Source organism: Macrosteles quadrilineatus, unplaced genomic scaffold, assembly GCF_028750875.1.
Source record: "Macrosteles quadrilineatus isolate MER2022 unplaced genomic scaffold, UCM_ALF_1.0 Scaffold_3__2_contigs__length_128488019, whole genome shotgun sequence".
Lineage (NCBI taxonomy): Eukaryota > Metazoa > Arthropoda > Insecta > Hemiptera > Cicadellidae > Macrosteles > Macrosteles quadrilineatus.
Window position 1 is genome coordinate 75,291,778 of NW_026542596.1, and position 22,119 is coordinate 75,313,896.

The window sequence follows — 22,119 nt, forward strand, 5'->3', positions numbered from 1 at the left end:
AAGACAAATATAGCTGAGGTAACCACGCTAGAGGCGACTGACTCAGGCTTGTATCTTGGCTTGTACAAACCATTCATCGGTAGTCAACAAACCTTACCGCAACACTAGGAGAATGTCAGATGAGACATGAAGTCATACTGAATCACGACTTACAAATTGGGCACCAGCTGATCGAATGGCTGTTTATAGCGCGGCTATGGTGATTGCTTCTTGGGTTGGGCATCCCGTAATCACTTGCTGGTTAACTCGTTGCATCATTGCTTGGAGGATTGTAATCTATTTTGAATTTTTATGTGCTAAAATGACGGTATTCAATTATAGTTAAGTATGCGTTAAAACTCAAGCTTGAGCTTTTGAACAAAGCTTCGGAAAATTTTCAAAATTGTTTCACGGATTAATTCCTGACATGGATGACAGAACTCCCATAGCTGTATATAGTGTTTGTGTACAGTACACGAATACACATCCTAAAGATAATAAGTTTATTCCTTTAACTGTATATGATGTTTGTGTACAGTACACTAATATACATCCTAAGGAGGATGAGTTTATTCCTACAACTATATATGATGTTTGTGTACAGTACAAGAGTGCACAGACCGGACAGGTCACCGCTAGACATCTGACGGGATAATATTCACTCGGAACTGACGCAAGATTGCGTCACCGACTGACCCACTTTTGCTCCGTTCTCTTAGCTTGCTCTGCTTGCGCCGCTCGCTTATGGCGGGTCAAGACAAATCCATCGCTGATTATTTGATTACTGAGTAGCCGTGGCTGCACTTCCCCGCCTACAATGCTCTAATGCAGCCAAATGTCTGGTATTTGCACCGGGTAACGTACGTGCGGCTTGATTAGCTAGGAGACCTTAACGCGCGGTTGTACTGATTCCCTAGAATGTCGTGGCGTTGAGGTGGATTAAACTGGGACATTTCTTTGGCAACTCAGTAAAGTTTTTTTTACTGTAAGATAAACTGGGACTCAGTAAAATAAAATAAAATTATCTTTCGTCAACATACTTTTTTTTTTGTAAAAATTACTTTCTTAAAAGTTATACAGTACATGATATGAAAAGGTCCACAAAGGTGCATGCGAATAATTCTCTTTTATAAGTCAGACAAATTGAAAGATAAATGTTCAAGCAATGCAGGAAAGCAACACAATTAATTCACAGGGAATGTTTTACCAGTGGTAGTATGGATCTTATTCATTACTAAAAAATCCACAAAACATAAATAATCTTCAAAAATAATTTTTTCGTGTAATGGGGAAAAAACAGTAGTCAGTTGAATGAAATCGTCTACACAAAAACTAACATTATTTGTTAAAACAACACGAGAAATACTTATATACACATTGACAAGTATTTACACCACGACTAATATCAATGAAGAGGATACGCTTGCACAAAATATAATTGTCTACAATGACAAATTCAGCAATTTGATTGCGCGTCGCGTCGGTGGGTCAATGTGTTAGTGGGAGGTATGGCAACAGCTGGTGAATATTTGCGCAGGTTTGCCAACCCCAGACAATGACAGCAGGTGCTAACAACCTAACAGCGTATTTGCATGTGAATGGCGGTGGCCGCGGTTACCTCACAAACCAAACTTAACCAGCATACTGAGCCCGACCTGTTTACTGTTACCGTCCTAACATTGGTCAAGCAAAAACAAGTTTGTGGTCTTGTTTTTTCGTGTTCTGCATCACTGGATGTTTTTGAATGGAGTCTTATCGTTTTTAGAATGTTTCTTTGAAGTGAAGACTATGAGCTGCTCAGCCAATCTTACTATCTCATTATAAGGCGATTCACATGCTTTAGGATTGCATTTCTCAAGAATAAAGTCTATTAAATTGATATTGCAATGATTATTTCACACATTTAGAACAATTTAAAGATGCCATTGATTAATTGTATACCATTCCCATGAATAAAGTCAAAACTAGTAACTCTGCATTGAAGAAATAATTCATCTACACCAATAATTAAAGAAACCCTAATTTCAATAAAAATGTTTTAAATCATTAGGTTTGCAAGTTTCGCAAACATTACGCCATCAAGTAAGTTAATTATTGCAGCAACACCGCTATTACATGTATTTTTTGATTGAAAATGTGTACTAGTTCTTTGTGAATGTCTGCCTCACAATTTTACAGAGCTCCATAATTACATGGAGCACATAGAACCTTACCCCAGTTACGATTCCATCTGTTTAGAGGTTACATACTGCAACTATCCTGTCACTATTACCTATACCTACTTTATCTGTGTCTAACCTGTCGCTCTGTCTGTCGCAGTTTGGGACCGAACACTCTTCACAGCGACATGGTGTCACGTCGCAGGATCCTGTCGCGATCACGTGACGACCTAAACCTGGACTCCGCCCCAACATTCGCCCCTCCAGAGGAAGAAGAGGACGTTTGGTATCAGAAAGAAAAATTGTACAAGGTAAGGACCCTATTTAGTTTTGCTGCTCTATGTAAATTAACATAAACGTGTATTTAAAGATATTTATAATCCCAGGAAGACAGGTTTTATTCCTTTTATAGACTTACTATTTCATTAAATTTTACTACATTACCGGCGACATGACTAGTTGTTAAATAACTGGTGTATCCACAGGTACGTTGAAAGTGGATTCAAATAGCTCTACTTTCTACTGATTTCCTCTATCTCGGAAACTAAACGGAACTCGCTCGTGTCTTCTAGTTTCTCTCCTGTAAATTCACTTTTAACTCAGACAATAATATACTAGCTACTCTCAAAATAATGAAATATATAAACTATTTCACGTCATAAATTTGAAACATATTTATTTGAATGGTAAATAGCTATTTTGCATTATATTTCAGCAATACATGTTAATTTTATTTCAGTATTTGCTAGCATTATTGCTTTAAACCTTTCGGGTGCCACCCTATATGCATCTAAAATTTCAATTAGCTCAACTATAAAAGTAAAGAGTTTTTTTTCAGGTTTGGGGTATTACTCTACAACTTTAGGTAGGTTTTTTATGTCTGACCTTCAACTTCTACGACGCTAGGGTCTAGCCTGGAACTGTTTTTACACATTACTTCAGAGTAGTCCTACAGAGTCGCGGCATCATTATAAACACAAAGTCCTTTGGTGATTGGTTGGATTTGAACCTGTGGCCTCGGGCTCCCGCGCTACACCACTATATTGATGAGCTTTTCTCCAACTTAGATTGTATACGAGTTCATAAAAAGTCTTCGCAATTTTCAATAAGTGACTCATTACAAAATGATGAATGAGTATTTTTCTATGTAAACCACTTAATAAAAATAATAATCTCTCAAACCATCCTGATCTTCCCAATAAAAATAAGATACCTCACTGATTTAGAGCCAGTTTTATTTTTAGCCCGTGGTACAACAAATCAAACGTGAACGGTTTAGTAATAAAACTGGCAAACTGTGCCAGAAGTGAGAGTAAAATATTGTAATGACTCCATTCATCAATGTCAGAAACAGGACCAGGACCCGGGCCTTACCGTTCACCTCCACGCTATGGGAGTGCCAGCTCCAGGCTGCTTACAATGTCGGCCAATAAATGATACATTGGACTAGCCGTTGTATTTGTTTTGGTTTCAATGTTCATAAAGTTGGATTCAAATTTGTGGTGGGATCGCAAAAATACGTATTTTACAGAAAAATCGAGTTGTGACATTATTGCATAACACGATAGATTCATTCACGATAGAATAATATTTACAAATATTTACGAAGCTCTGAGAAAACTTACGAAGTTTATTGAGGGTTATCTAGTTTAGTCTGTTGACTAAACGCAGTTAGAAGTAAAATAATTTCCTCAAACCGCTCAAGCGATTAAAAGTGAATTTCAAATACGTTTCCTACTTCAATACAGAACAGTACACTGGAAGAATGAATATACTGAACAAAGCTTATAGTTCCGGTGAGTATGCTTTGTGATGCTATTGATAATCACTCAAACTTATAAATGAAATTGTTTTGCTTAAAGTATGATAACAATACAAGGACTACTATGATGTATTACTACAGTACTAAAAATATAAACGATGCAACTGATTCGGACTACTATGCATTATTGAAATGATAGCCACCATATAATGTTTCTTGTTCAGTAACGTTCAAGCAATTTTACAGGTTGTCATAATCATATTTCAAGTACAAGGAGAAATTTGTTATTTTATATCAGAACTATTCTACAATTGCTGTACAACAATTGCGTAATAAATGTTCAGTTATTTATCTTATCGAAGCATAACAGGAAAATAAACTCTCATTGGATATGTTTCCTGATATAAACCAATATTATTCACCGTACACACAAACAACCTCCAGATCCCCCTGGGAAGCTGATATTCTTGTAGGTACCGGGTCCTCAGTTGGGGTTCTTCCTAGGTTCCGTGACCTTACTCACGGTAGACACCCGTGACTCTACTTCGCACACACAAGCTACCTCCAGATCCCCCTGGGAAGCTGATATTCTTGCAGGTACCGGGTCCTTAGTTGGGGTTCTTCCTAGGTTCCACGACCTTGCTCCCGGCAGACACCCATGACTCCACTTCGCACACACAAGCTACCTCCAGATCCCCCTGGGAAGCTGATATTCTTGTAGGTACCGGGTCCTTAGTTGGGGTTCTTCCTAGGTTCCACGACCTTGCTCCCGGCAGACACCCATGACTCCACTTTGCACACACAAGATACCTCCAGATCCCCCTGGGAAGCTGATATTCTTGTAGGTACCGGGTCCTTAGTTGGGGTTCTTCCTAGGTTCCACGACCTTGCTCCCGGCAGACACCCGTGACTCCACTTTCCCCCGCGTCAAGGACGAACGTTGTTTGTCGTCCCTCTCACCAGCTGTTCAGGAACTATACCACCAAAACAGAAATTACATTCCTTCGAGATAGAACGTAAAGTAAAAATTGGGGAAAGAGGATGGAAAATTATATTTTCTTTGCTAAATTTAATTATTGATATATGCTATTCATACATCTTTGATAAAACAAAAACTCACAGCATTATATGTTTCTTTTCTGCTGTTAACAAAACAAAAATCAAGATTTAATCTATAATCTAACCATACAGAAATATCACTTAACAAAAAAGTAAAATACAATTGTATGTGTGAAGGAATGGCTAAACATTGCGTTCAAGTTCAATTCTTTCAACATACGTAATACGCACATGAATCACCTGAAGGAAAACCAACCAAGATTGATCCGAGAACTCATAACCAAAATGTAATCCCATTTCTCTATACGAATTTCAAATTTATTATTTCACTACAAATACCCAAGTCTTGGCTCGGGCCCACAAACAATATGGCAAGACCCGTTTTAACTAAGATGAATCACTATCCCTCCCACAACTATCTAAGGGTTGCGTAAGATCAAATCAGTTGGTTATGTAACCGGTTCAATTCGGTTATTGAACGCAATTCAGTGATTACATCGTTGCCCAAGAACCAATCAGAGCTCACTGTTCCGCTACAGAACTAGAACTGGTCTCCCCCGGTATCATTGAACAATTGGATCATTCAACTGCATTCTTTACAATCCTGTTCCTCAATCTTAACCGCTTTCTAATCTAATTGTCTGTGTGAAATGTGGACCATACAAAATACTGTGGAGCGAACCAATAGATACAGTGAAATAGTTTAATATGGTTTGGTGGTTTTAAAAAGTAGCACTTGCAAATAGATTACAGTTTTCATGGAATTTACAGAAGTAAAAATGAATCTAGCAAATTAATATCACCTTATTGTTAATATGCTTGGATTACAGTTCCTTTGACGAATTTTAGTGCCATCTGTAGTCTGTGGTTAGTACCATAGGATTTGTTAACAACAAAACATCCGGCTCGAAGGACCAAATTTGAGATTTTTTTTGTGTAGTTAAGTCAATCTATTCTATGTAATCCAGCTTTTACTCAGCTGGAGGAGGTGACCCTATTTTAAATCAACATTCATTTTGATTTTCTAGGCATCCTCAAAAAATTTATTCTGATTATTCCTGGATTTGGTTTAGTTTCACATATTATTTCTTAATAAATAAAATCTGAATCATTTTGTTAAATTCTGGTCCATTTCTTGATCCCTTATTTAATATTTTCACTGCCTGGAACCCGATCAAATCAAATCACTATAAACAGGGTAATGGTCGAATAACTGACGTTACACCTAGTCGTCACTAAGGGTTCTTAACCTGCGTTATGGTGGGGGGGGGGCGAGAATACATGACGCAACCCCCCTTGTGGGGATCCTGTTACCAACAAAACACCTTGTAGGGAACCAGATTAAGTAACCAGAGCTATAGAAACGGGAATACACAGGATGCTCCTAACTACTAACGGCTCTCTACGCAGTCCAGGGTTAGTTTTAGTGCTGTGATGTGGTTAGGCATGGGCAAGGATTAACATATTGACAGTGGCTTCATAGTGAATGATATAAATAAGTAAAGGTAGAGGATTTGGAATCAAATAGTTATATTGGAAATCCAATTTTTTGTTTAAGGGATGGAATTTTTCAGACTAAACTGTAATTATTCTGAACTCTATATAAAATGAAGCTTGATAAAATGTAATAAACATTTCTACCATTCTACTAGTTCATAATCCCCAAACCTTGATTTTTCAGTATATTATATTGTGTTTAAATCACAAATATCTAGTATTGTTTTAAATAGTGAATAGTAGATAGTATTTAAGTGTTTTCCAAAATTGTTCATGATACTGTTATTTTTTTTAAGAAATCCCTAGTAAATCACTTTGTTGATAAACCGAAATACGTACTTTCTTAGTCAAAATCTGTCACAAATGAAATGTTTTACACTTCTATATAAATCATCACAGATCTAGGAATCAACAATGTTCCTACTCCATTTTATAATGTACCCAATTGGGAATTACAACGTATTTGAAAGATTCAATAACCCACCCAGCTTCAAAGACCACGATTGTAAAGCCTAAAAACTTCTAAAATTGTATTTGACCTATATTATAAAGTAAGTCTTACTGAAAAAATTTCAATCTTTACTTAATGTAACACTGTACTTTATTTCTGCCAGCCACTGGTTTTCTTGGAGATTTTCTCTGAATGATAAACGGTATCCTCCAGAAGATGTACCGTGCACAATCACGCAATCTAACGTCAGAAAGTGCATTTCACTTAATCTCTAACTCATGGTTAAACGTCGTAATGAGATGTCAGTTGTTGCAGTATGTTGGTTTTCCGTGCAGTATGGGTTATAACAGGATCCTATGTATATCTTAAATACTTTGCAGGTATATAATCGGACTTCATACATTTAAATTATACATTACGTCGTTTGATGAATTCAAAGGATATATTATTTGTAAATATCATTGTGAATGACTTAAGACTGTTTTCATAATGTTTGTGTAGTGTACAACTGTAATGCCTATAAAATATTGTAATTGTTTTTCTAAAAAAAGAAAAGATTTTTGCATTCGATCAATCACTTTCAGAAATATATTTTTCGGTTAGGTATTTATTTTATAATTATTTCCTGGAAACTCATATTTATGGTAATCAGGTATCATTTTTCTGTGTCTTTATCATGTCTAGTATTTATGAACAGTTAACAGTGCTATTCAAGGTCTTCTCCTTTCACTAATTTCTTAACATTCTGAGCATTTAATTTGTTATTAAATCAATTGACCATTTCAAAGAGCAGCCTGCGATTTCCCTTATTTTTCCATTGTTACAAGGAAGTTTTATAGTTTATGTTAAGGGTTTGTGTTGTCAGGTTCGTTTACATTTTGTTTCGATGTTCCCGTTTGATATTTCTTCGACCGAATACAAGACTAAAACAAAATATCAAATTATAAACTAGCGTTTTGTTCATTGGTACTATGTTCATGAATAGATCACAGACTGCACAATCTATTATAAAATACTTATTAATACCAAAGATTCTACGTTAGGATGAGAAGTCTACTTTTGGTAACAACGGAATTGTTGAACAACGCCAATAGGGTTCCCTTTATACCCTATACGAAATAAGTGTTCTGAAATACAAACATCCAAGTAGTTAACAGGTTGCTAATATATTCAAATTGCATCAGCTGATCGATACAAGCATGATGTATTTAACACATATGATCATTCCCCTCAGCTGTTGGCAAGTGTTCAGTGAGAAAGTGGTGAAACTCGTCCGTTGGTGCTGCTGAGGTAGAAAGTACGGGACTCTGGTGAATCTGTAACTCTAGACCAATCCACTCTCACTACCACAACATACTACACCCTGAAGATCATGCTTACGCTTACTTCTCAGCGAATTTTGTCATTTCACTTTCCCATTGATGAATCAGCGGTCTTTGGTGACATTGGCTGAGTAGACACTCAGATGGACCAGCTGTAGCAAGTTTCTTTGGTGACATTGGCTGAGTAGACACTCAGATGGACCAGCTGTAGCAAGTTTCTTTGGTGACATTGGCTGAGTAGACACTCAGATGGACCAGCTGTAGCAAGTTTCTTTGGTGTCATTGGCTGAGTAGACACTCAGATGGACCAGCTGTAGCAAGTTTCTTTGGTGTCATTGGCTGAGTAGACACTCAGATGGACCAGCTGTAGCAAGTTTCTTTGGTGTCATTGGCTGAGTAGACACTCAGATGGACCAGCTGTTGCAAATTTCTGTGGTGACAATCAACATTTGGCGACAAGTCAAAAGATTTAAAAATGCTGTAGCTTACAAAGATTGCCTCTTCAAATTGGATGATTTAAGATTTCAAGATGCTTTGTTAGAAGGAAAACGAAAATTCTATTGAAATAAGTATTTTTATTTTAAATAGCTACAGAACTACTAATGGAATATCATGTTTGTCACCTCTATAGATATCGGTTCAGAAATGGAAAACTTCATACGATGTAACTGCATTTATTAGCATGCTGCGGGATCTTCAGCTATATCTCCAGAACGGAACTACTCTATCCGATCTTTGAAGGCTTGAAGGAGTTTTTCACTACGGTGATAGGGCCTACTAATTTGTATTTGTTTTGGAATGATTATCAGAATAACACATAAGAAAGAACATTTTTTATTTACCATTCATTGTGACAGTAATCATATAACTGTCACAATCAATTGTAAATAGAAAATGTTCATTCTTATGTGTTAAAATACCCTCATGTGCATATAAATTATGGGTATGATGTTTCTAGTATCAAAGTTTCTTTTAGGGTGTGAATTCATTCAGATAAGCTGTAAAACACACGCTAAGCTATCTTCTACGGCTGTGTAGAATCCCATCCATTTACTGTTCAACACATACATTCTATCACCAATATGTGACGAATACGTGTACCATCCACACATTATTCCCTTCTTAAATACTATAAATCGACTTAGTTAACCGAATAAAAACTACAAACAGTCTTGACATTTATAAAACAGAACCCTTTTTTCATGATCGTGGCTCGCAGTTAGCCTAGCGGTTGCGTGGCCTTGACTGTCTACCCGACCTTGACAAGATAACAGGAGGTCAGAGGTCATTTGGCTAACAGTGTCGCAACTATCAGCGTATCTGGGGCGTGCCAACACTACAACTACACGGTACTCGACACTCATAATTGGCTCCTTTGTCTCCCGCTACATTTCCTAACAACTTTTTTACTAGCTGTGTTCACGTGGGAGATATAAATAACACTATTTTATCACATAGATACAGGATAATTACGTCCAAAACGTATCGTAAGTATAATATTATGTACATGAGTAGAACCTCGATAACAAGAATCTCATGGGGATTATTAAACATGACTTGACATCAAGGTTGAATTCTTATTGAGGTTTTCAATAGCTTGTGATTAGGGGTAAAACACATTCAAATAGATTTGGAATTTCACTTGTTATCAAGGATAAGATCTCATCGAGGGATTTGCTATCAAGGTTCCACTGAAATGACATATAGTGAATTTGGTCCTTCGAGCCGGATTCTTATTGTAAACTTCTTATTGTATTCTATAGGCTAAGCACTAACACATATAAGTCTGTTGATATTTTATATACAATCTTAAACGTATTCTTGGCCCCTTTTAAAACTTATCATACAGTTTAAATGCTTATTTACCATCCTAAAAGGTACTATATGGCGTTAAAGGGCCATATTTTAAACGGTACAAAGCTATGGTATTTGATTACGTTTCGATTCCACTCTCAAATGCATCCTTTCCGATTTCATCGCTATAATTCTAGGATTGTAGGGCTGCGATATTACTTTAATCACATTTCGTTTACTTTCTAATACCAAACCACTCAAACGCCCAAAGCCTACCCTTTCACAAGAGATTAAACTGTAACTTCCTTCCGAAAACGCCCTTTCGCTTTCTTGCTTTACTAAACCGTTTTTATTTTCACTTTCTAATTGTTCATGCTGTCGTTCTTGTTACCTCTCGTACACGCATTTCCTTTGGTTGTAGCGCAGTCTGGTTTGACATGCTTCGCGTGAATTTGCCACGAAGTGAATGCTTCCGTTTGAAATTAGAACGTAGAAGTATTGAAGGGCTGCAAGCACTGTAAATGACATCAAAGAAATATTTTAAATTGAAGTGGAGTGCATTTGACTATTGCTTTAGTGAGTAAAAAGTAATTTTAAATACCCTGGTAGAAGAACAGTTTACTAGTAATCTTTTCTTAATAGTAAACTATTTTGACATTTTTCTTGCTTCATCCCAAAAATGTTCAACACCTCATAAATTATTTTGCATAAAAACATGCTACAAAATAAACAAAGTAAACGCTGTATAAATATAAGATGGTTAACAGATGAAAATCAAGGTTGACCTAGTTATCACATAGCTTGCAAAGGAAAGTTTTTCCAGTTTCACAATACTATTTAAAATGTGCATAGTAACCAACTTCTGAATAAGGAGTAAAGTGATTAGAAACCCCAAGGCTAACAGAAAGCGGTAGTTTTGATTATGCCTGCAATTCCCTCTCAAAGATGACCAATTTGTTTCCATGCTTTCAGGGTTCTAGTGTCCTCTAGTTAAGTTTTACAATACATGTAACTATTTAAAATACCTTCTTTTCCAACCAATACCTTCTGGGCAATGGTTGAGAGAGAGATCTTCCTTAGTTAGCACAAAACCGTAGGAATTATTACCCAAAGCAGTTTATAGCAATCAAGAAATACAAAATTTAAACTCAAATGTTCCAACACAATTGTTTTCGCTTTACTCTTTCACAACGCTCAAACGACATCATTTTTCAAGAGACAAAGAGGTTCCCAACGATTCCTCTTCCTGCGCAGTATTGTATCAACGTAGTTATCGGGTTGAAGTTGACAGTCTGGTCTTAAGCAACGGTCACACACTCTGCCACGCAATGCAGTAGTTATTGTACACCAATGCCTTATTAATTGCTGTCTGTGAACCGAGGTATATTGTGTTGAGGCGGTGAGAAAACCTCAAAGTCTTGGCTCCCTAGTGCCGGACATTTGGCAACCCTGGTACTTGCAGATAGGGTCAGATCGTAAAGAAGGCGTTGAAGGGAAGTTGAATGAAAATATAGTTACTCTTTGGAGTTGCAGTAACCTGTGATGACTAAATGTTTTGAAACCATACACCTTCTTTTAGAAAAGTACCAAAGACCTGTTTGTTTTATTTGCGTGACAGGTTTCAGGAAAATATAACATGTACGTCACCGTTAAGCTGGTAGCATACGGCAGTAAAGGAAATGACTCCATCATGTGGGTGCGCTCAACTATCTATACTTAACTATTCTGTTTGCATCTCGTCTTTGAGTTCAAATAAAACTCACAATGGAAAGTTACTCACTATTTACGATACATGACACAAATAAACATTGTGAAATCACCTCTAGGTAAAATAAAGGAACCACGAAAAACGCAACTAAATATAATATACACAAGTCTTTTCAGTTCTAGATGCGTATACGTCTGCATAATGAAACATGTCTCCTGGCCGGCTACCTGGAGACTGGCTAAATATTTTAAGGCAAAAGTAGATTGAGAAGGACAGATTCCATCATAAAGGATATAATGTTTTAAGAAAGCATTTTAGTCAAAATCCAATAAGAAATAGAAATTTGCGTATTCAGCATGTTTGCCGCGGGGGATATTTTTCTTTCAATCGTAAAACCTTAACGGTAGTAGTTTACATTTTTACACTCGATATCCAAGCGTTAATCCCCGTCACCTTTCCCTGCGTCTTCGTGATACAGTGAACTCTCGAAGGGTCCTTGGCCGTCTTCGCGGAGGTCGTCCTTCTTATCTCGGTGTCCCGTCTCTCACGCAACCCATGGGTCATCGTCTTCACGAACACTCAACACTAAATCCTCAACAGTAGACTACACAGTGTACAGACTACAGAGAGTGGTACTGAAGGTCTGGAGACTGGAGTCACTTGCTGAGGAGGTACATTGGTCGAAGAATCGAACTACGATGATTTTGCATACAAGTTTAAACTCTTGATTCTGCCTAAACTTCTACCAATTTAAACTTCAATGTAATCATACACCAACAAAAAAATAGAACAGCTGTCAGCCGTTACAATTACTATTACATTTGCAGTTTCGGATAAAATCGTCATTTGGTGATTTGGTAACTGTTCCTGGCTCAAGTAAGTGCGATACTGGCAGGCTTGAGTATTCTTGAGTCTAGGAAAAAAGTCTAGGATCTAAAGTCAACTGTATGAACACATTTAATTGATTTTGTTGCGAAAATTAGCTACTGATGGTGCACCACGGTGTCTCTGAAGTAATATTTTGTTAGATGTTGTGTCTTCATACGGTTTAAAGGTAAATTTCCTGCACATCTCATAACTTAAAACTTATGTAAAAGGCCTTATAGCATGTTCGCAAACATTGGCGATGTTGGTGTAGGTTGGATGAATTTAATAACATAATTAGCTTGATTGATTGCTGGTGAATATTTTTCCACAAGAAATAATACCAGAAATATTGATCTTCTCTCGGTGCATAGGTTTAACCACCATATGAATATCCATTATTTACCATAACCACTTGAAAGAAAATCACAGTAACGTATAGAAGGGGACTTACTGATATTTATGTAATCCTTAGGATTATCTCTTCAGAGGATTGTGTGCAAGTAATAAATAAACAAGCCAATAAAATTCCGGTATATACAATGCGATCTTTGCCAAGAATTTATATTGCTGTATGGTATTGTGGTGACGTTTCTCTGCTAAGTCAGTATCGTGTAACATTTAGGAACTCTACACATCACAAAGATATTTGTGGATTTTAACGGTACATATTTAACGCCTTCGGAGTTAATATTTTTTTGGAAATAACAAGCATTTACAATCTCAATAATTTGTTATTTAGTAAGCTAACATACCTATTTTTCTATCCAGGGTTTGTGTTAGAAACTACTCTAGTTATTGGCCAATTTTGAATACCAAAATTTAAATTTCCAAACTCCTTGATATGTATTATTATTTTGTTGTTGTTTGGGATTATCATTTTTCTAACCTTTGAACACAAATTTGATGACACTAGTTTTTACAATTACCCAAAATATATCAAAATACTCTGGACTAGTTGTAGAGTGAATTCCCCTTGCAAGTGACAAAAGTTGAGTTTGGTCAGTCAGGCACGGCAAGGCTTGGCCGAGGTGATCTACTTGCTGAAGTGGAGGGACCTTGCTCCCGATCAGCCAATATCTGATCATGATCAGCGACATGGTAATACACGGCACGACCAGGCCCGCCCAAACTGTCAAACATACAAACACCTTTAGGATACTAGAGATGTATGAGATATATTCAATGTCTGATAATATAGCTGATATACAATAAATAAATAAAGTGCCTTTATTTACGGGCGAGTTTCATGGTACATGATTTTCAAACTAACTCAAGTCACTAAATCTAAACTAGCCTAATAAATTTACAATAGCGATCCACCTTTATAATGAAATGTCACTACACATAAATACATTTTTGCTAATTTAAATTTGCTTCTTCATAAACCCTCCCACTGTTTGCCAAAAGAACTTTGATAAGTTTGGCTAAATTACGATCAGCCGTTATTGCATGATATAAGAAAGTTTGCATAGAAGACGATCCTAAAGAGCTTCGCTCCGCTCAAAAAATATAACGAATAAAAAATGTTGAACTTCATTTAAGTCCATGGTTTATTAGCTAAATGAAAATTAACAATCAATACTGGCAATTTTATTTAATCCAACTGTATATAGGCTGAGGGCAGTTTTGAAATTTATTTCCGGTCATTTGCGAGTGGACTGCCAGTTTTCAAAGTGATCTTCTGTATTTGCTTTTAATACTAAAGGAGTCAATAGTTAGCTACAAAAAACAAATATATATTACCGATAGCACGTTTTACGTTATTGTAGAGTAACACAAATTGGGGGAAATAATCGACGACTAAAATAATACATGCGGTATCATATTTTTTAGTAATTTATAACAGATTTTTATTGTATTTGTTGTGTGATCCAATGTCGAAAGCATTATTTCACAAAAGGTTGAAAAACAGTTTCGTCACTTTCCTCAAGGGTTAAGTGACTCTCATCATAAATCAAACCTGATTTCAGTAGAACCATAGAATGACAAGTGTAATTTTAATTGTTCAAATCAATCTTCCTTAGACCATTCGGTTTTGTACGCTAACACAAACATTAATCTTAATCATTGTGCGATAAAGAACTATCAAGGACCATTAGTGTGGATTACTTTCCTTCACTAATTAAGCACACCCTTGGACTAAACTGGAACGGATTTGATTTGTACGGTTAATGACGCTAATATAGGAATGTCGATCGTTTAACGTATCGTACTTTCAAATCGGTAGGTTGCTCAACAATATTTCCTTTGATTTAAAATTGAAGGTTGACAAACTAAAACTCATTCATGTTTGTAACTTTCTTTGTTTAAAGAGCAATATTTCAACAATTGGACAAAAAGTTAAACGATAGAAGTGAGAGAGGTCGGAAAATAGTGAGGGTCGACAACACACTTTTTGCCAGTGTGACGAACTGTATTTTTCACTTAAGGTAACGGATTCTGAAGAAAATCTATTATATAATGAATTTGTTATAAGTTACCTCCAAAGATGACTTGTATCTAGTTTTGAAAATACAAACGGCCGGATTCGGTTGCAACATGTATTATTTATTAAATGCAATAAACATCGATAAAGGAGGTTTCCTTTTAATTGAATTTAGGATGCTATACGCCTGCAAATAAATTTGGTAATAAATCTATACTACAGTCCTTTTTATCAATAAGAATTCTTTCCTTCCGTAATTTCATTTTCTAAACAAAAGAAAATGAGAAAAATGTAAAGCCGATGTTCCCTACTCCATTTGATTATTTTCGCTAGGAATGAAAAGGAAAACTTAATAATTTCAATGTTTGATTGGAAAAACTGTTCACATACGATGAAAAGTACATAAGTCACATGAGCGCATATTCTACGAAGGAAAGTGGTTCTTCACCGGTGTGATGGTGATGAAGATGTAAACTATTTTGAGTGTTCCGCTTTCAGCTCCAGCCAGGAACAATAGTTCACCACTCAATGTAGTCCATACAATGATCTCTGAGGAACAATGTGACTTTGATACTTTCACATCTTGACCTCATACATGAGATGTTGTATAGAGATAGAAAGGGTTTATTGGACGATGTAATTTATGGTAACATGCAGAAGAAGTGTGCATAAGGGTCGACAACGCCTTCGTACGGGTTTTTAGAGAATTTGAATAAAATCTCTACCAACGCAATTAAGCCGTTTAGTATCTAGAACATTTATTTATCTAAAGTCTGCTACCATAATTGTTTACACACACACAAGAACCCTTTTGAATCAGTCAAAAGTGACAATAGTTTTAAATATTGTTTAATTATTGAGATAGGTACCCCAGTAATAATACCCAGTATTTCTGGGTATAATTTCTGGGTATAGTTCCAGTATCTGGGTATAACCATAAAATATTTCCACAATTTTCTGAGGATCGAACCTTATGGCTACTATCTAGTGGAGCACTATAATCACTGGGCTACTGTACGTAAATATTGAATCTATATTATACAGGATGAGTTTTAAATGAGTTCCCCCCTTACTTTTTTCTACATTTCTTAAGATATCAACTCCGGACCAGGTCAGATCATTGTAGAGTAGTAAGTACTTCATTTTGACTGGGTAAAAATTTTTGGCCGCCATCTTGGATCCGCCATATTGGATACTTAGTTTTTTTTTCAAATGTAAAGGTAGGGTTGTGACCCATCGTTTTAAACTACCTTTTTATGCTGAATACAATGCTGCAATCCGTTTTAAAAAATCTTGACCCATTCTAAAGTTATGAGAACTTTTTATAACATTATTTTTAGCCCATTTTAACATTGTGCATTTAGAAACTAAGAACATAATAGCAAAATAGTGCTAGATAAAGATTTATGTATATTATGTGGTGTATACTTATCTTTATCTAGCACTATTTTGCGATTATGTTCTTAGTTTCTAAATGCACAATGTTAAAATGGACCAAAAATAATGTTATAAAAAGTTCTCATAACTTTAGAATGGGTCAAGATTTTTTAAAACGGATTGCAGCATCGTATTCAGCATAAAAATGTAGTTTAAAACGATGGGTCACAACCCTACCTTTACATTTGAAAAAAAACTAAGTATCCAATATGGCGGATCCAAGATGGCGGCCAAAAATTTATACCCAGTCAAAATGAAGTACTTACTACTCTACAATGATCTGACGTGGTCCGGAGTTGATATCTTAAGAAATGTAGAAAAAAGTAGGGGGGAAACTCATTTAAAACTCACCCTGTATATTGATTAGCGTTGGAACCCCAAAATCGATACTTATGGCCTGTGCAGTGATTTTTGAAACTGTATAAGAAGCTGAATGAGATTCATTTATTTCACTAGCAACAAAAATACAAATATTTAATGAGTAAATCTTTAGGATAAATACATTATTTAATCATAGATACATATTTACTTAAGACAAAAACAAAGCTAAATCGAAGGTAGTCGATGTTATTATCAAAACTCCTCAAAAGGTATAGAATGTAATTAAGTACCGAATACTAATAGCGTTTCATCACAGCTCTTGCATAACTGAGGAGTTTTTGATAAGTAATCGCATACAAGGTATTACATCCATCAACAATGACCTTTGTTTAGTCTCATCAAGCCAAAATAAGGCTTCCTCAATCAGGTTTTCCGACGTCTTGCAGACATTTTACCATAGACAAGAAACGTGATCACACTTCAACCAGTTAGTGGCGATGGTTATGACATACGAGAATTCCGAGTTAGTTGTTTTTGTTGAAACCTTTGAAACCAACGTACATCAATGATAGTTTTATTTGTCTAAATATGAGTCCTATTAAAAGTCTAAATATACATTAAGCAATAAAAATACACGAGAACTAACAGGTTTTCGTTTAACCTGATTAGTAAATGTTTTATTTGTAAAATCTGAACATTGTTTTTTCCTAACCCTTGGTATCAGTTTGTTATTTCTACACTTTCTCCTTCATTACTATTTACAGTATTACAAGATATTCAACGTATGTAGGAAGTATTTACGGAGGTATTTACATTGTAATAGTTACAGCGCAATTATATTTAACTGAATTAACAAAGCGAATTGTTTGACAATTAAACTCATAAAACTTACACTAATAATTTACTAAAACAAATCCACAATTTTCTTGGGTTCGTGGGATGGATTTGGTAGCATTGAAACCCGACCGTGTACTAAATACAAATAACTCTTATAAAATAATAAAGATGAAAATGATGCTGAAGGAGGAAAATTAAGGGTGAAAAATACCAAACAACATGTTTGATTGAAAGTAAAAATGACAAATGCACTTTTAAACTTAAAAACTTGGATAGGCTAAGGCTGTATTAGTGGTAATCATTGGTGTTAGGATGAAAAATCTCAATTTAAACTGGTAATAGCCTACAATCATGCAACTTTGTCAAGAACAGCCAAAGCAAGCACACTGTAGAGAAAAGAGCACTAATCGATAACATGGAGGACACCGTAAAAACTTGGCAACAAAATCACCGAAAGCATTAGCCTCGTAGCAGTTGTTGAACTGTTTGTTGCCAACAAACGGGCAACACTCCACTTTCAATCGACTAATAGCGGTTTGTGAAAGACACGTTCTCCGTTTCGACATCTAATTGTTGTAAAACAGATCTTGACATTTGGCCGCTCCGTCCTTGACTCCCCTTGCGACCCCTGGGCACAATCTGGGAAAGCTCCGGGCGTGCTGTGGATTTACTGAATGCACACAGTCAGCTCGAGCCACATTGACGAGTATAGTTGATTTTAGCACACTGTCGAATCACGATCTTCGTCAGTCATTTGTTTACTTGGTACACAAAATCAAAATACTCGGTAAGCCTCTTTCAAAGACGAATACGCGAGAGTCAACGAGGTTCATCATGAGATTATTGACTATTTGTTTTTTGTAATACCTTTTATGTGGTGAAAGTTATCGAAAAATACAAAGTAAATAGGTTTTGGAAACACAGAAACCGCATTTACAAAAAAATCATTCATCCTACTCCACGAGAAAAAATAAATATGTCCCGTGCAAAAACTTTCACACCTATACTACCTGGATAGTTGCAAGAAACTATTTGTAGCCCAACTTATCCGCTTGTCACCTGATTCAGGAAGTCGTTTGAAGATGACACTGCCTCTGACAACCTTGTACTGATGAAGCAATTTTGAAACTGATAACTACAAACCATGGCTGTAGCATCGTCGAAGAAAAGGTCCTCGGATCACTCTGTCACATTTTTCGTTGAACAGGTAATCAGCAGTTCTTCCTCAATTTGGTAAAGTTACAGTGTGCCTAAGATGTACAGGAAATCATCTTGAGAAAGGTCAACAAATGTTATTTTCAAGAAGATATGAGAGTCACCGAGGAGTAAGTATGACCAAAGCATTTCAAATGGATGTTTAAACGTTATATTTTCTGATTTGTGCAACTCTAATTTGTCCGTTGTGTGCAATTTATCCTGAAACAACTCTTTAACTTTATGTAAATTTGTAAGCCAACCCTCACCAAAAGGACGAAATTGGTCGAATTTGACGACATTTGGACGAATGTTCAAACCCTCATTTTCAATATTCTTTTAGTTTTAATAAACTAGTAGGGATCAGCCTAGTTTTTTTTTTTTTTTTTTTTTTTTTTTTTTTTGGAGCCTGGGATTGTTTTTCACATTACTTCAGGCTAGACCTAGGGGTTGCGGCATTATCACTTAGATAAAATCCATTGGTGACTTGGCGGGGATCGAACCCGGGACCTCACGGACCGAAGTCCCGCGCTCTAGCCACTACGCCAGCTCGCTCCCCCAGGGATCAGCCTAGTAGCGATAGTACAAACAAAATTTAGTAAAAACTTAGAACACACCATTTACTTAAATTTGCCATCCTAAAATTGGTCGATTCGCTATGGAACTTCCTAACAGAGGTACGGAGGATGAGCAAATTAATCATGCACAACCTCAAAGCCCAAGAAGGATCACAAATTCCTTAAGAGGGTGATGCCCTAGGATGACCACCGAAGCAATCAGACACAAAGGACATTGGCTATTGTAATGCAAGCGTTCATCACAGCTTATTGACTAGCCATGGGCTGACAATGATTGCGAATTAGCCGAAAATCCAATCAGAATTAGTTTTGGTCTTTGTCGCCTGGCGTCTCAAGGCCGCCGATATTGGATTTGCGGCAGAACTAGAACATGCGGGAATGTCAGCCTTAACCTTTGCTCCTCGGATCAGGATTATAATAACTAACGTTCAAGGAGATCCAGTTACACATAGTTGTGCACCGTGGTGGCGGGTGGTTGGTGGGGGTGTAAATGTGTGGCCTTCCGCCTTCCTGAAGTCCTACGGCGGCTTAGACTTCCTAGTTGCACAGGGCTTTACCCAATTGCACAAAGAATAAGTTGCGAAAAAAGTATTTGAGCCTAAACAATGTATGTTATTTGAACACCAATCAATCTAGAAGCTATGTATAGTTTTATGTTATAAATAATACCTACCTGATCCTTTCCAAAAGAAAATGGAAAAGAATGGGTGTTGAATTTGGATGAAGACAAAAATTACTTGCTTTCATAAGGAATATTATGAAGATTTGGTGCAATAAAATCCCGCAATAAGTCAATACGTGCAATAAAGTCAGGAAAATACCGTTGTAAACGTATTAGTACGTAATGTATAGTATTGGACGTGTAGTATGATAGTTTCGTGTATGCGAAAACCTGTAGAATCTTTAATGCTTGGCTACGAAAGGAAATTCATCGAACAATTTGCGCGATAAAATTCTCAAAAAACATGTTTAAACTATATCTGCATTTGACTATTACAAACAAGTTTGACAAGCTCCGACATCTTAAGCAAACTCATCTCACACTTTCACTGAATAATTTCCAGTTGCTCAAACTCTTCATGACCTTTCATTCGTTTCATATTCAGCATCTCAGTACTTACGACTGATTGAATCATTTGATCTGCATCACTTGCCAGTCGCCTCGCACGCTACGCTCATGGTGCAACAGTCGTGCACAATATAACATAAATACTTCTGGTACGCGTGGGAATCATGCGCAGATAAGAAAAAGATCCATAGCATGCCAAACTGCAGACAAGTGAAGAGTGATGGTGATAGGAATCTGATGACGAAACATCAGGTGTTTGCGGTTGCAGCTTACTTTGTAAATGCGGTTGCAGTTTTCCGAGAAGCAGTTTCTTTTCTCTGCACTTTCTGAGAGACAACGGAGTATGTGGGATAAGTAATATGTGTCGAAGAGGATAGGAATTTGCTAGCGAAACTCCATCAGGTGGAGGTTGCCAATTGTACTTTGCATTTGATGTGTGATTGGAGTGTTGCAGAATCAGTTTTCTTTCGTTGGAATTATATCGCTTAACTAGAGATTCAGCGTATTATCAACAAAAAGAAAGACAATATCACAAGATAAACTGTAGGAAAATTTTGACAATGTGGCCAAGTTGGTTTTAGGGTTTCTGGCCAAATGTTTGAAACATATTCTTCACAATTAAAAATAGGATTAAGAGTTTGGTGTGCTATAATATTTCTTGTTCTTTTATTGGTTGAGTTTTTAGCCTTTGCTTTTATTTTGAGTCTCTTTGAATACAAAATTAATCTGTAACTAAATATTTGACTAGAAGTTTGGCCTAAGCAGCCAAATGCCTTTACTTTAAATATTCCAATGAACCCAATACTCCCAACTGCAAAACAAGGTCTTTTCATACTAAAATTTCCTGAGGTAGACACTTAAAGACGCTGCAAAAATCTGTTGATGGGCTATTTTAGTAATTATCACAATCCATTTGAGTCAGGCAATTTCAATAAAATAATCAATTTTTCATTCCAGAAACTACATTCGCTGTAATTGCTTAAGCTATCAAAATTGTTATATCTCAATTTACGGTCCACTAGGCAAACCCAATCGCCCAAGGTGTTAGACAAATCTGACGATCGCACGATGCATCGTTGCCCAATTCCCCAGACGGTCAGTGAAAGGCTATTGTATGCGTCGCTGGTGATCGTTATGGTCATCGTTAATCTGACCATCGTTATCCAACACGTTACGCCCTTCAGACTTTCGTTCCTTTCCTGGTCGGGATTGCCGCGAGTCTGCGGTATATCACGGATAAATGGAAACGGGGAACTTTGCTAAATGGGTCAGTGTGAGTTAGTTTGATGCATGGGTGTTATGCAGCCGTAGCGGTAACCTAACGTGATGTGTACGGTTAAGTTTTACATTTTATCAACGAGTGTATATGCTTACCAGATTATTAAGTAACCTTCAGAAGGTTCACTCAAACAACCTCCCACAAAATGTGATAGACATTTTTGTGAAACGACTGAATTATATATTTAAAAGTCTAAGCTTTACATCTTCATTAATAAGGTGCCTTCGTTCATGTACCATCACATGAATGGTTCAATGCATTTTTGGAACATGCGTCAAGAAAGGCGAGTGCCTTTTTGATGGTTTGCAACTGAGCTGTCTAGTTGATAATTGGGAAATTTTATTAGTTTAGGCAAAAGAAACAGCTCATCATTTTCAGGCT

At 36.5% G+C, this 22,119-nt stretch overlaps 1 protein-coding gene across 4 annotated transcripts in view; it reads left to right on the forward strand.

Annotated features, from left to right (window-relative positions):
• Positions 1 to 22,119, forward strand: part of LOC128990281 (uncharacterized) — a 188,886-nt gene that overhangs the window by 100,730 nt on the left and 66,037 nt on the right. For all 4 annotated transcript variants that reach the window (XM_054412600.1, XM_054412601.1, XM_054412603.1 and 1 more), the window contains exon 2: positions 2,299 to 2,449. In XM_054412600.1, the coding sequence (XP_054268575.1) occupies positions 2,299 to 2,449 (151 nt within the window). The remainder of the gene's footprint in view (positions 1 to 2,298; positions 2,450 to 22,119) is intronic.